The sequence below is a fragment of the Coturnix japonica genome, chromosome 5 (genome assembly GCF_001577835.2).
Source record: "Coturnix japonica isolate 7356 chromosome 5, Coturnix japonica 2.1, whole genome shotgun sequence".
Taxonomy (NCBI): Eukaryota; Metazoa; Chordata; class Aves; order Galliformes; family Phasianidae; genus Coturnix; species Coturnix japonica.
In genome coordinates, this window is record NC_029520.1 from 13670805 (window position 1) to 13684587 (window position 13783).

At 37.9% G+C, this 13783-nt stretch overlaps 1 protein-coding gene across 4 annotated transcripts in view; it reads left to right on the top strand.

The window, feature by feature from the left end:
* The window catches only part of DENND5A (DENN domain containing 5A), a 52521-nt gene that overhangs the window by 31971 nt on the left and 6767 nt on the right, over positions 1-13783 (top strand). For 2 of the 4 annotated variants that reach the window (XM_015864056.2, XM_015864057.2), the window contains 11 exons: positions 1564-1695; positions 2349-2501; positions 3330-3434; positions 5667-5751; positions 7050-7134; positions 8148-8276; positions 8798-8919; positions 10383-10528; positions 11000-11118; positions 12291-12472; positions 13288-13370. In XM_015864056.2, coding sequence (XP_015719542.1) covers positions 1564-1695; positions 2349-2501; positions 3330-3434; positions 5667-5751; positions 7050-7134; positions 8148-8276; positions 8798-8919; positions 10383-10528; positions 11000-11118; positions 12291-12472; positions 13288-13370 — 1341 coding nt within the window. The remainder of the gene's footprint in view (positions 1-1563; positions 1696-2348; positions 2502-3329; positions 3435-5666; positions 5752-7049; positions 7135-8147; positions 8277-8797; positions 8920-10382; positions 10529-10999; positions 11119-12290; positions 12473-13287; positions 13371-13783) is intronic. The other 2 variants (XM_015864059.2, XM_015864060.2) reach the window with 1 other exon arrangement.

The window sequence follows — 13783 nt, forward strand, 5'->3', positions numbered from 1 at the left end:
TTATGCTGTACCTGTTAATTATGATATGCTGCTTCAATGTTCACCCCTTTCTCAGGTGAATCAGAGTCTTTCATATTAAGCCCAAAGAGTGGGGAGGGGAGCTCTCCTGAGATAAATGCTGAGGATCAGACTAAGCAGGAGGCAGTGGTTGCAGGATGTGATGTTCTGTGTTATAGACAAATTGAAGTTTTGAGACAGTCAACAAAAATCCATGTCAGTGAAACTTAGCAGCCTCTAAGTTGCAAATATTTGTGCACGATGGAGGGCATAGTTTGTAGCGATCTAATGATTGGACATCATCTCTTCTTTATTCCTTTCAGCTTTGTTATTTATTATGTTTATTGCCTTGGGAGTTCTGCATTGTATTATGTCTTCATTCTTTTCTCTTTTTCTGTTTTGCATGCTTGCTTTTGTTACTTCGTGCGTGCTTACCACATGCACTTTACGTGGTTTCTTTGACTTTTTGCTACCAACTTGTCCTGCCAGCACCTGGAATTTTCCATGCCAGAACTTCAGTTGCAGTTATGTTTAGACTGGGACCAGCATGATTGGCCCTTCATGCGCTCTATAAAATCTGTGTCAGAACATTATCTGGTATGTCAAGTGCACAATATGACTGTAAGCATAGTTCTGGATAAAGATGCATAGTTTATATCAGCTCTTCAGTGCAAGACTGGAAAAAGAGTGATTTCCTTTCTTTGCAAAGGTTGCATCATGTTTGATAAATGAAATTGACTGTTAACTGACTTCTCAGTTGATCATTATTTCAACGTAAGCTAGATAAGGTTCTTGTTAATCTGAAATATGTACTAATCTTGAGTATTCTGTCAGTGTCTGTATGGGACCTTGTCTTTTATTCAAAGCTCGCTATGCTCCATCCAATCTGTCATCAGCAGTTTTTCAAAACATTTGTCAAATTGTCCTCTCTGAGGTAAAAACAATGATAACACCTTGATGGTAGAAACAGGAGCGGCGTTGTTCTTTCAGATACAGTCCAGAAGATGATTTTGCTCTAAACAAAAATGCTACTGTTTAGTATTTTTCAGCTGCTTCCTCAAAGTCTGAGGTGGTGGGAAAGAAACAGGAGATCTGTAGAAATGAGTACGGGTTTCACATGTTGAGAAAATCCAGGCAGTTTTCTTGCAGTCCACCTGTAGGCCACAGTCTGCCATTTGAATTGTCTTTGTGTGGGTAATTATTACAAGCTTGCATTTTATAGGGAAAAAAATAAAATAGTGTAACTATTGTTAGTACTGGAGGGATTCACTGAGTTTCTATGCATCTGAATATCCTTGGTAGTTTGTATTGTGGTTTTGTTATTCTGTAATATGTGTTCTAATACTATTCAACATAAGTGGAGATTTGATCTCCAGTGAAATTGCACATTAAAAGTCCCTGCCCAACATTACGCTGAATATAAAGAGGGGACTCTTCTGGAAGAGATTGTGATCCATTCCTCCTCATTGTACTGAGGTGGGTTGTAAAGATGGATTTACTTTCTCTTGGTGCTGTATTCTCACTTGCACTTTTATCTGTTTTTATCAATTTTCTGTCCTAATACAGAAATATATCCAAGAAGCCAGGAATCTGGGCAGCACTATTCGGCAGCCAAAGCTGTCAAACCTCTCTCCATCAGTAATTGCACAAACTAACTGGAAGTTTGTAGAAGGCTTGTTGAAGGAATGCCGAAATAAGGTAACTCGGAGTACTTCTGTTCTCATATCTGCCTTTTGATGACCATCTTTTGGGCAGTACCTTTGAACTGTCAGCTTTTCTGCCATGTGTCTCGGCTTTATCTATTTACCCAGTTTGTTTGTGTAGTGGTGAGAAATTCATGAGGAGAGAACATACTAAAAATTCAGCTAGAAGAGAAAATTGATCAAGTAGGCAGACTTACAGTGGAGAATGTAAAATGATAGATTGAGTATTCTGGTGAGTTTTTATCATTCTGTTGCCTATGTCTATTTTAGCATATTCAATTTATCACAAATGAGACTATATTATTAATCAAGAAGGAGTATACCAGAAGTGGAATTCGTCATGAAAACCCAGAGCTGTGATACAGGGTCTTGCTGCTTGGCAGTTAGTACTTCAAATTTTGGCCCACTGTTCTGATTATTCAAATAACTCACCCTTGTGAGAAAGTTGGCTCTACAGCAGTAGGCAATGGTGTTGCTTTGGCTTGAAAAAAGGATAAAAGAGATGAAGTCCAGCACAAGTTATTACATATGCTCAGTTATTCAACGAAATCATTGTTATTGTACGCTCCCTTGTTTATTTAGTAAATGTGAGTAATCTTAGAAGATCCTTTGAAAAGAACTTACTGTCTTTGCATCTTCATTTTCAAGACCAAGAGGATGCTGGTTGAAAAAATGGGACGAGAAGCTGTGGAGCTAGGACACGGTGAAGTGAATATCACAGGTGTAGAAGAGAATACCCTGATAGCCAGTCTGTGTGACCTCTTAGAAAGGATATGGAGCCATGGTCTGCAAGTCAAACAGGTGAGAAACAAGTATTCTTACATGCTCCTGAGTGTACTTGCATAAATTCACACTTTTTTGTTTTATGTTTTCAGAGGGTATTTGGTGTGTGTATGTAGATGTATTAAATACTTGGACACCTCTAGTATATTTCAGTATCAGTCAACAGTCTGTTATGTATCAGTCTGTCTCAACCTTCTGCTGTGAGGAAGGTGCAAGTACACATGAAGATGTGTTCCATAGATGACTTTTAAAAAGACTTTCTTTCCATTTAACCTGTTTGTTTTGTGGTGGTGGTTGTTGCATTTAATAGAAAAGTAAATAGAAATATATCTGTGTTCTCAGTACTTTTGTTATTGAAGTTGCAGAGGATTTAATGCAGTGTATGCTAAAGGCATTGTTAGTGGGTTACGGTATGGGGAACTTTATTTTGTGAAGAGTAATTTGGTTTTTAAAAGTAAAAACCGTACTACTTTGCTGATGAATGGGCTAGAGATAGTTAAAACCACTAGTTAGAGGGGTTGTTTTTCATGTGGAACGAGTAGCTGGTTGTCACTTGGTGGGATTAGGTAGAGTTTTAAGACCTTTATCCTCTCCTTGTTTGTACAAATGCATAACCAGGAAAGTGATGATTTGTAACCTTTCTCTTTCCTTTTCCTTTTTATTTTTTTAAAGAAGTATTTGCAGATTAAGTGTACATAATCCAGACAACTGTAATTCAGTATTTCTTTCACCAGCACTCAAGCACCAGTGTTTAAATCTGCTCTCCTTCAGAATTTTATAGCAGTAGTTTCTCTATGTGAAGATTTATCATGTGACTCTCTCCCTTCCCTCTTGTATATTACTTAGGATAGAAGCTGTACTGCTTTCGTCTTAGAAGACAGAGCATCAGTATACTCTGCTTCAACTCAGATTTGGGCCTTTCAGACCACCAGACGGCCAACCCTACATAAGGTTAATGCTTTGGATTGATTGCAGATGTTGGCAAACAGTGCTGAATGGTGGAATAAATAGAGTGATGGAATATAATAGAGGCCTGATGGAGGAAGTGCTGTGTGTCTAATACTATGATCCACAGTAAAAAAAATACGCTACTCATTCTCTGTGTAGTCTGGCCTTTATTAAATATTCAAAGCTGGCTGTTTCATACATTGATTTTACTTTATTTTTCAATAGTGAGCCAAAGAAGACTCTTCTTTCTCTACTGATGATAGTAATGAGGATGTTTTTTCCTTCTACTGGTCCCTGCTTTTACCTCTTCCCTCCCGATGACCCCATATAGTCCAGCGCTTTTTACCTACTGATTTTTCCACATGCAAACTGAATCTGCACCTTCCTTTGCCCAAAGCAATGTGGGGGGAGTTGTAGAAGACCTTGGTTAATCCCCTGCCCGTTTTCTGTCCCACTGCTTTCCTTAGGCTGACTTCCCCTTTAGAAATAGTTGGCATCATCATTGCTATTTGAAGTTAAAGGAGAGTAACATGATGGTAAAGGAAGTGGGCAGATATATGCTGCATGAGTTCTTACATTCATCATGATTGTTGACATCTATTTGCTGCAGGATCCTTTGTTTGCTACTTTATGTGATCTGTTGCAGTTCTCTTTGCCATGGCAGCAAGATGCTGAATACTAGACTGTGCATGTGTATATTTATTCAAATAAATACCATTTTCGATGCAACCATTCCCTGGTGATATTTTCATGCTCTCTTTTATATTTTTATAAGACTCACATTTTTGGGCTTCCTGTGTTGGATCTGTCAGGTATTGAGGCGCTGAGCTTCTCTGAACTCTTCTTATAGCTTCACCACTAAATGCATATTTGTAATAAATTTCTCTCAACACAGATGTAAAAGGCAGTTTCTGCTTCATCTTCTGGAGACATGCTGCTTCATTTGGGTAGATGTAATGTCTTGAAATAAGGCCTTAGTAGTACTGTAGTGAGCTGTGGGGTTGAACTGGTTAAAGATATTCAAAGATTTAAGTTATTTGTTGTTATTTTTTAACTTTGAGAGTAGAGTTCTAATTATAGCACTTCAGGAAAGTGCTTGTGTGATTTTTTAGATGACATTGATAGTATTGAATGGGCAACTCTCGCTTTGCGGTCATGGTTTCTTTCTGCACAAAACTGTAACTAAAAGCCTGGCTTTTTAATGGCTGTTTTTCTGAAATGCAGAATTGCTGAACATTTCCACCTAACATGGTAATTTAGGAAGATAATAGCTAATAGTAATGAATTTCCTTTGTATATCAGCCCAATTCATGTGCTGGAGGGACCCTGCTCAATTAATACTGCTTTCTGTAGCTTTGATACCTTTGATTTATCATGCAAATTATTTTAGGATGAATCCGAGAATCTTAAAATGTGTCCATGAAAAATTTCCTGCCTTCTATTTTAAGCCACCAGAGGTCTGAGGAAGCAACATAATGTGCGAGATGCACCTTTGAGCATTATTTGTCAGATCTGTCTTGAGCTAAATACTGCATCCCAGACTTTAGAGTTGCTTTTATGAGTTATAGAACTGCAGCCTGTCTTACTGACCAGCTCTTGTTGTCTGTCTTATTTTGGTTTTTTGTGTGTGTGTTGTTGTATTTTTATTGTTGCTTTTCTTCGTTACTGTGCTTGTAATTATCTAGGTTGTTTGCTTGATGAAATTGAGAGAGATCTTAAGAGATTCTGAAAACTGACAGCATGCATCTGTAGCCCTGAATTACCCTGAAGGGAACAGATGTGCAAAAGACTTGGTCTGAGTATGAGATAGTTTACTCAGTCTGGTTCTGTGTCTCTTGCCACCTCACTGTTGGATGTTCAGGGAGGGAAAACTGCATAAGAATGGTGACAGTCTCAGACTGAAAACTCTGCTTATGCATTAAGTATTATAAGGCTTTAAATGTTTTCACATAGTGTCAACAACCAATGACAAATGAAGCTCAGCTGACTTTTCCCTGTTATTGGAATCATTAGTTCATAATAGTTTTTGACTTCGCTTTTCTTTCTAATCCTCTTTGAAGCTCCCAAGCACCTGCAACTTTTTTCTTTTTGTGTTTGTTTTTAAATCAGTGAAGACAAACATATTTGAAGCTGATGCTTTCTGTGATGATTTAGACTTTTTTTATTCAGCTAGTAGTTATTTCTTTTGAGTTGAGGTCCTATATGATGCAGTAACTGATATATTTTTGATTTTAGGGAAAGTCTGCTTTGTGGTCTCATCTACTACACTACCTTGAAAACAGGCAGAGGAAAACAACATCAGGCAGCTTCAGTACCTCAGGTAAGATTAGCTCCTACTAGAAGATGATAATAAAAAACTACTACTACTAAGATCTGCTTGCAGATTTGCACCATGGAAATGCTTTCCCTGGACAAATGTAACTGAATCAAGTATTTTGTTTGCTGCAGAATTAATATGGTCATGGTGTATTGTCTCAGTATATCTTGTGAAAAGTAAACTTATTGGATTGAGCATACTTATTTGTGATTGCAGTATTCAGACACCAGGAATATCTGGTGCTTCTGAGATGCATTAAAATGCATTAAAATGCTCCAGTGTAACATCCTCACAGTCACTGCCTGATGGGCAAAACATGCTGTGTCATAGATGTGAACACATGGAAGCTCAGAATTGTGTTGTAGTGTATTAAAAAAAGAATCATTACAAAATTCAAAACACACTTATGCCACATTTTACAGTGCGTTTCTTAAGTGCTGTATTAAAAGTAATATTGCGCACATATCATTGGTTATGTTTCCCCAGCTGGAGATGTAAGGTGTAATTTGTGGACAGAATAATGGGTTTTTAGCAGGTGTTGGGTTGTTTGCTTGCTTGTTTTAAGTTGTTTTAAACAAATTGCTTAGCATGACTTACGTGCTCAAGGCCCTGAAAGTATTAGGGTCTCCTGAATGTCCCTTTTTCTTGAACATGGTGCTTATTTTAATATATCAGGTAGAAGGAAGCACCAGTCTTAGGCTTTCTAGCTATCAGAAAGTCAGGTTTGGGGACTGTAATATGCGGCATGATTCTAAAGTGAAATTTGATAAGAGTAGTAATGTTGCTTAGAACACAAAATGTTCTGGTTTAAAAACTAGTAGTGTTATGGGAGTGTGCAGATTGGTTGAACATACACTTGTGGTGTATGGAGTAAAATATGTTGAACACGGTTTTCAAGTCTCAGCATTGCCTTTCAGTTTGACCACGTGGGAAGAAAATATGGTAGTCTGTGGAAAAAGGTACTTAACTGGTCTTTCTCTTAAGCTAGCTGGTGTCGTACCAGTTGCAGCTGAATTGGATCTCATTAATGTGTTAATGCTCAGCATGTGCTGATCTGTTAAGCATCTTTTACAGATATCATATTCTCTTTTCATTGATAATGGAAACATGCCATGATATCCTTGCAAAGCTGTAAATTACCAAAAAGAAAAGAATGCAGTAGGATCAAACAAAAAAAAACCCCAAACCAATTCCCCCTCCCTTTCTATGTGCAACGTGGCATGAATTTACCTTTTTTGTATTGATTTAAGAATCTTTAGATGGATTTCTACTAAAAGAAGATTCTGTTCTTTTGGATCTAGGAATACTTCTTGATTCAGAAAGAAGAAAGTCGGATACCAGTCCAGGCATGTCACCTCTCAGAATATCCCTGGTCCAGGATATGAGGCGAGTTTGAGTTATTAAAAACAGTGCAAACAAACAAACTCCGAGAGATGTGCATACGTATATTTGTGCATAATGTTTGTTGTATGGGAAAGGCTGCACGTTTCATGCAGCAAAATAGGGAAATGTGGGTGAGAACCTGTTGAAATGTTTTAGAAGTCCGTAGTGCAGCCTTTTCACTGACTTCTACAAGAGCATATTTCATATTGAGGAGACTTGACATTGTCATATCTACTGGTTTATAGAGATTACCTGAATCAGTTTTTGTCTTTTCATAATATTCTGTATTGTTTTATTTCCATAGAGATGTATTTTCCTAGTCGTTTCCTAGTTGACTGTGTAGCTTTGAGCTAAGCTTTGCTTCTGAGTGAAGAAAGCAGTTTAAAGAACTTGTTTAATGTGAAAAACCAAAATGGATACATATAACACTAGCTGTTGTGTAAATAAGCATGCTTAACTGATTTCTGCTACATGGCCTTTTTTTCAGTTCATCAAAAAACAAGATGCAGAACTTCTAAATTTGGCTTGAAGAACTTCCTTTTTCTTTGCCAAAATCTTTTTTTTTTTTTTTTTTTTGGTAGGGAGAAATGAATTGAGGTTTTTCAGGGGTCTTGCTTGTCTTTTCAAAGCATACCCTTCGAGTGTTTTATGTTAGAAAAGCTACTGTTGAGCACTGAAAGACAGTATTTAATTTTCCAAAGCATGCTGACATAAATATTACAGTGATAAGGTCCTTAAATCACGTGAGGCAATGGGGACTGCTTTAGAATTTTGTTAATGGGGCACTGCATTTTAGTGCAAAAAATTAGAATTTTTTCCTTTTGAGATTCTTATCCTTTTCCAGCTAGACAGGTGAACAATTGAGCTGTTGTTGAATATTAAGGTGACCACATCTTTTTCCAGTAGATTGCCTGGTATTTTGCATTCTTGGCAAAATCCCTTTTTCAGCCTAGCTTGGCTCAAAAGAGCTTTGAAAATTCTGGGTAATGTGGTTTTTTTTTTTCTTCTTCTTTCAGGCATATCCAAAATATCAGTGAAATCAAAACAGATGTTGGCAAGGCCAGAGCCTGGGTTCGTCTCTCTATGGAAAAGAAGTTGCTCTCTAGGCATCTAAAACAGCTGCTTTCAGATCATGAACTCACAAAGTAAGATGGTTTCTCTTGGGCAAAGCTTTTAAATTTAATCCTTTTTCGTTGTTTGATGTTGCAGACCCTGAAATGCCTGTTCTTTCATCTGCTTAGCAATGTGCAGAAGGAATGGCACAGACCAGCCTTTTAAGTGTGTCCCTGTACTAGTGTATGAGATGTTTGGTCACAATGATGTAATACTGGGGTTCTTCAGATATGCAATCCGTTCTGTCAGCTGTAGACTTTCTGCAGCTTTGAGCTGAGAACTTGAAAAATTGGTAAAGGCTTAGGGTATACCCATAGACCTTGCTTTCAAGTGGCGTCAAATAGTGTGAAACATTAGTCTGATGCACTTGGAGATTTCAGACTTAGTGTCTGCATAGCTTGACATATTGAATTCTTTTGTCCCTACCAGTATCGTTTTTCATTTGTAATTGCTTGCACGTTCCTCATAGTTTACCTAATAAATATGCATAACAGAAAACATTTCACTAAAAGAATCCTGTTACTATGACACATGATTTGTTTTGCTTTGTCAGGAAGCTCTACAAGCGTTACGCATTCCTCCGCTGTGATGATGAGAAAGAACAATTCTTATATCATCTCCTGTCATTCAATGCTGTTGATTACTTTTGCTTTACCAATGTTTTCACAACAATCTGTAAGTATTTGCTTTCCTTGAAACTCTGATCTCTAGATTTGCTTGAGTTGTTACTCAGATTAATTCTGAGCAATGTTCTTTCATATAGTTGTTGTATTTTCTTTCTGGTATCTGTGTACTCCGGGTTGCTATTTCTGCAATTCTTTCTACTGGACAGTAGTGTTCTTTCCATGTGTTGACAAAGGCACTTATTTCTAACTTGGTAAATATACACTGAGGATTGCACCAGAACTCTGCAACACAGAGCCTTGCTTATAAGGTGATATAACAGAAAACTTTTGCAAGGTTTATTTTGCAAGCAGAGAGATAAGCAGAATCGTTTTTGGTCTTGTGGACAGATGCTGGACAATGCCATAGTCTGGTCTGCTGGATGCTCTTCAGTTGTTACTTTAAGGCTATCAGCACAACAAATTTAAAAACATCTTAATTCACTCTTTAATACCACAAACATCAAACTTGTAAGAAAATCTAACCACCAAATGCTTTCTTGAGGACACTGACAGCTAAAGAGATGTTGAAAGAGGAATGTATTAAATACCTCAGCTGAAAAGCCCTAACTATAATCTATTTATGCACTATAAAATAAGGGCAAATGGCCAGGAAATGCATTGACTGTTCAGGTAATTGGGTTTTGTTACAGAAATAGTTTGGTTAATAGAGAGCCATGTATGAGATACTAGGTGACTGAAGAGCATATGCATTTCCTACTGTTTTCTGGGTCAAAGAAGGGGCTGTAGGTGGTGTATTGATTCAAGTCCCCTGGTTTACCAGTGCCTGAAATCTTGGGGGTGTGTGGTACCAGCTGAAGGTAGAGAAACTATATATTGATTTTGTTGTTGTTGTTTGTTTTAAATGAAAGCATCTTCAAGTTAGCATAATTACGGGAAATGTGGTATAGAAAAATTTGCAGCGTTATAATGTATTTTCACTGAAAAAGTTTAGCCACGGTGCTGAAAGCTCCTGCAGGCAGACCCTGTAGGCCGATTTGTGGGTTGGGTGGGAATTCAAGTCAGTTGTACCATGTGTATGTACACACACACAATAGAAGACAATTTGGAGCTGGGCATTAAGTTGTGCGCTGAGCTACAATGTAGTCCTGGAAATGTGGAGACTGTCTTTACTTCCTCCCCTCTAAGCTGGGTATAAGTAATTATCTTCGTGACTGGTAAATGGAAAATGATGTGGGATGTTGTCCCATCCATATTTCTTCTGTCATTTGATAGTGTTTTGCTATCAGCTATGCTTTTTGATCACTGTTATATGTACGTTTCTTGACTGTCAATCAGTCTTTAGTGAGCAAATGTTGGTATGATTAACTAGGAACTCTTACGTTTGTGATTTTTGCTTTGTTTTTAATGTTTCATGTCAGTGCAGGATTACTATCTCTTTCCTATTTGTTATAGAGTTTACATAATTATCCCTTTCACATTTCAGAAGTGTTATTTTTTTTCTTGTGTTTGCAGTGATACCGTACCACATATTGATTGTTCCTAGCAAGAAACTTGGTGGCTCCATGTTTACAGCCAATCCTTGGATATGTATCTCAGGAGAACTGGGTGAAACAGGAGTCCTGCAGATTCCCAGGAATTTATTAGAAATGACTTTTGAGGCATGTATTAAACAAAATAAGGATGCTTTAAATGTTCTTTTTATTCAGTTCTGAACTCTCCCCTTGCTGTATCATCCTAGTGTACTTTTCGTATCCATGGTCTGTATGTGGTTAGTCACATATACCTCCTGTGCCTGTACATAGCAGATTTTATCTATAGATAATATCATGTTCAGAGAAAATGACTGATGATTCCTTACTGTATTGATAGATAAGATCTCTGAAAAGATGTAGTTTATCCCATATCCTTTCTGCTGATCAAAACAATATTAAAAAAACTAAACACAGTGAAGCAACAATGAACAAAAATAAAGCAGCTGATCCTTAAAAAGCTCAGAATCAGTCATTCAGTCAGAAAAGGAGAGCCATGTTTCTGATGGCACATCTCAGCATGTTCTGCAATAGTTTACTTATCCAACATACCGCTCTCTCCTTCTGTTTATTCTGACCGGTTCTTTGTTTAATTTGCAGTGCCAGAACTTGGGAAAACTGACCACAGTGCAAATAGGACATGATAATTCAGGGCTGTATGCCAAGTGGCTAGTGGAGTATGTTATGGTCAGAAATGAAATAACAGGGCATACTTACAAGTAAGTATCACGCTGACATTTCCTGTTGGGTAAGTAGAATTTATATGGGAAGGTGGCATAGAAGTGCTTGTTTGCTTAGAAAGGTCTTACCTCCTGGGATTCCATCTACAGAAGCTTCTACCTGAAGATGTATAAAGGTCATTTAGCTTCTGGCATTACACAAATCATGACTCTTACAAAATTAAACAGAGTTTTCAGTTTGCACATGCTCTTGCCTACCCTCCAAGCATTGGTAGAGAAGAAGAGTTCACTGCTGTGCATCTTTAAAAGAACGTGCCTTGAGCCTAAGGGAGAAATAGCAAGTTAGAGCTTGCTGCTTACCAAACATGGGTGGTGTTTTGAACTAAAGTTGAGTTCTCTAGTTGTTAGAGAGGAAGGTTTTTAAACGCAAGCTGTAACATAGTGGCTAATGAGTGTTTGCACAGTGAAAGTAAGGGAACAGGATTTGCAGTAGGGATTTAAACTAATTTGTGTTAAGTACAGCATGGTTTGATGCCTTGTCCTTTGTTTAGAGAAACTGTCAGGCTCATGTTGAGGAGAAACTGGTGGATAGGTCCACTCAGTTCTTCATGAGAGCTTGTTTGTGATTAAATGAAGAGGCAAGATTATATTTTTGGATGCCATTCAGTTTTCTGATTGGGCTAGTTAAACAGACATCAATACTGGTTCTCAGAAAGTGCTGATGAGCTAGTGAGCACAAGTGCTTTCTTGATATCCCAATTTCAATACATGTGTTGGTGTTCTGGTACATCAATATATGTTTTTGGTTTTTTTTTTTGTAGCTTGCCTACTGTGTTAAGTATTCAGTAAAAGCATAGCTGTATTTGCTACCCATCAGTACTTGGTAATGGGTCTTCCCTTTCTTCCCTCTGCAGCCCCCAGATCATGTGCTACGTGTAAGACATGAGGCAAATTCTGCCACTGTTTGTTTTGCAGGTTGTCTACTGCCAAATTTACGATGAACCCGGAGCAGAAAAACTGTTTTACTTTTGCTCCCCCTGCTGGCAAAAGCGGGATCAAATAATTTGTTCATTTGTTGTTAGATGAGTGGAGTATTTCTAATAACAATCCTAGCAGAATTTGGATTTTGTGCAATTGCAGTTGAAAGTCTTTGGCATGGAATTGAATCTGGATTGGCAGACTCGATCCAAATATCTGCTCTTTGTTCTCAGGTTTCCCTGTGGAAGATGGCTTGGAAAGGGAATGGATGATGGCAGCTTAGAGAGAGTCCTGGTGGGAGAGCTGCTGACATCCAACACTGAGGCTGATGAGCGGCAGTGTCGAACCCCTCCTTTGCAGCAGTCACCAAGCATGATCAGAAGATTGGTCACTATATCACCAAACAATAAGCCAAGTGAGTGGTGGGGATTGCCTTGTAAGGTCCTGCATTGCTACTTGTAGAAAGCTGCTTGCAAGCAGAACTGGAGATTTTCTTCTTGGCCAGGACCAGTGAAACCCACTTAGCACAGCTGATCTGCTCTGAGTCTGGCTAACTTCTGAATTGGTGCAGGTTGCTCAGGATTTTAGGCACTCAGAGTCTTAAAGTCTCCAAGTCCAGGTGACTCTGAACTCCCTCTCCAGTCCTCAGCTGCTTGCTGGTATTTTCTGTATTGTCCTTCCTTTGTGAATTGAGTGCTACGGAGGAATATAGAAATGTGTTGTCGTGTACTTCATGGTCAAGAAAGTCTGTTAGTTGTTTCTATTCATGAATATCGGTTTTCTGTTGTTGTTCTGCTTTCATTTTCTTCCTGACGAGTTGGTTATTTTGTACCCAGGCATACTTGGGTTTACAGAAGACCATCACAGGATGTATTTCCAAGATGCTTGTGGTCAAAATCAAATATAATTTCCATTTTTCATCTTTGGGCTCTGGTCTGAAAATTCATATAATACGTGACCACCATTTCCATCTGTTGTTATATTGAAACACCATAGTTATAATTTTGATATATATATATATCTCCACTTCTACTTCTTCCACATTAAATAAAAGTAGAGTTGGATTTCCATTGCCAATAAACCAGCACCTTATCTCTAGCAGCACAGGTTATGTTGGTTCATGTATCTTCTTTTTTGTGATATACACATATCCATCGATATGTTCACATTGAACAAGTTCAATTTTTGAAGTGTTTCTAAAGTGATGGGAAATATTTTTGTGTTTTGCAGAGTTAAATACTGGTCAGATACAAGAAGCTATTGGTGAAGCTGTCAATGGCATTGTTAAGCATTTTCACAAGCCAGAGAAAGAGGTGAGGCGTTGTTGTCTGTGTAGTGGCACTCTTTGTCTTTAAACTCATGCTAGTGTTTGAGAATATACAGTACAAAAAAAATCTAAATTGAATGAACAGCCATCTTTGCTTGACAATTCCTTAAGTAGAGCAAAAATGAGATGCTGAAATGAAGTTGTTGGAATAGTGCCATTTTTGTTGCTATCTGGAACGTTCTGTTAATTAAATGTAATATTCTGGTATCTGAAGTTGAATGGATATTCTGCCTGAGATTCTAGTTGTATCACTGTCAGGAATGTTGGATTCAGTCTGGGTTAAAAGACATTTTTTTCAACTGCATTGACTGCCAAGAAGACTTCTTAAATCTCTTTTGCATTGTATTGGCTACTTATAACATGAAAGTCCATGGACCATTTAAAGTAAACCAGACCAAG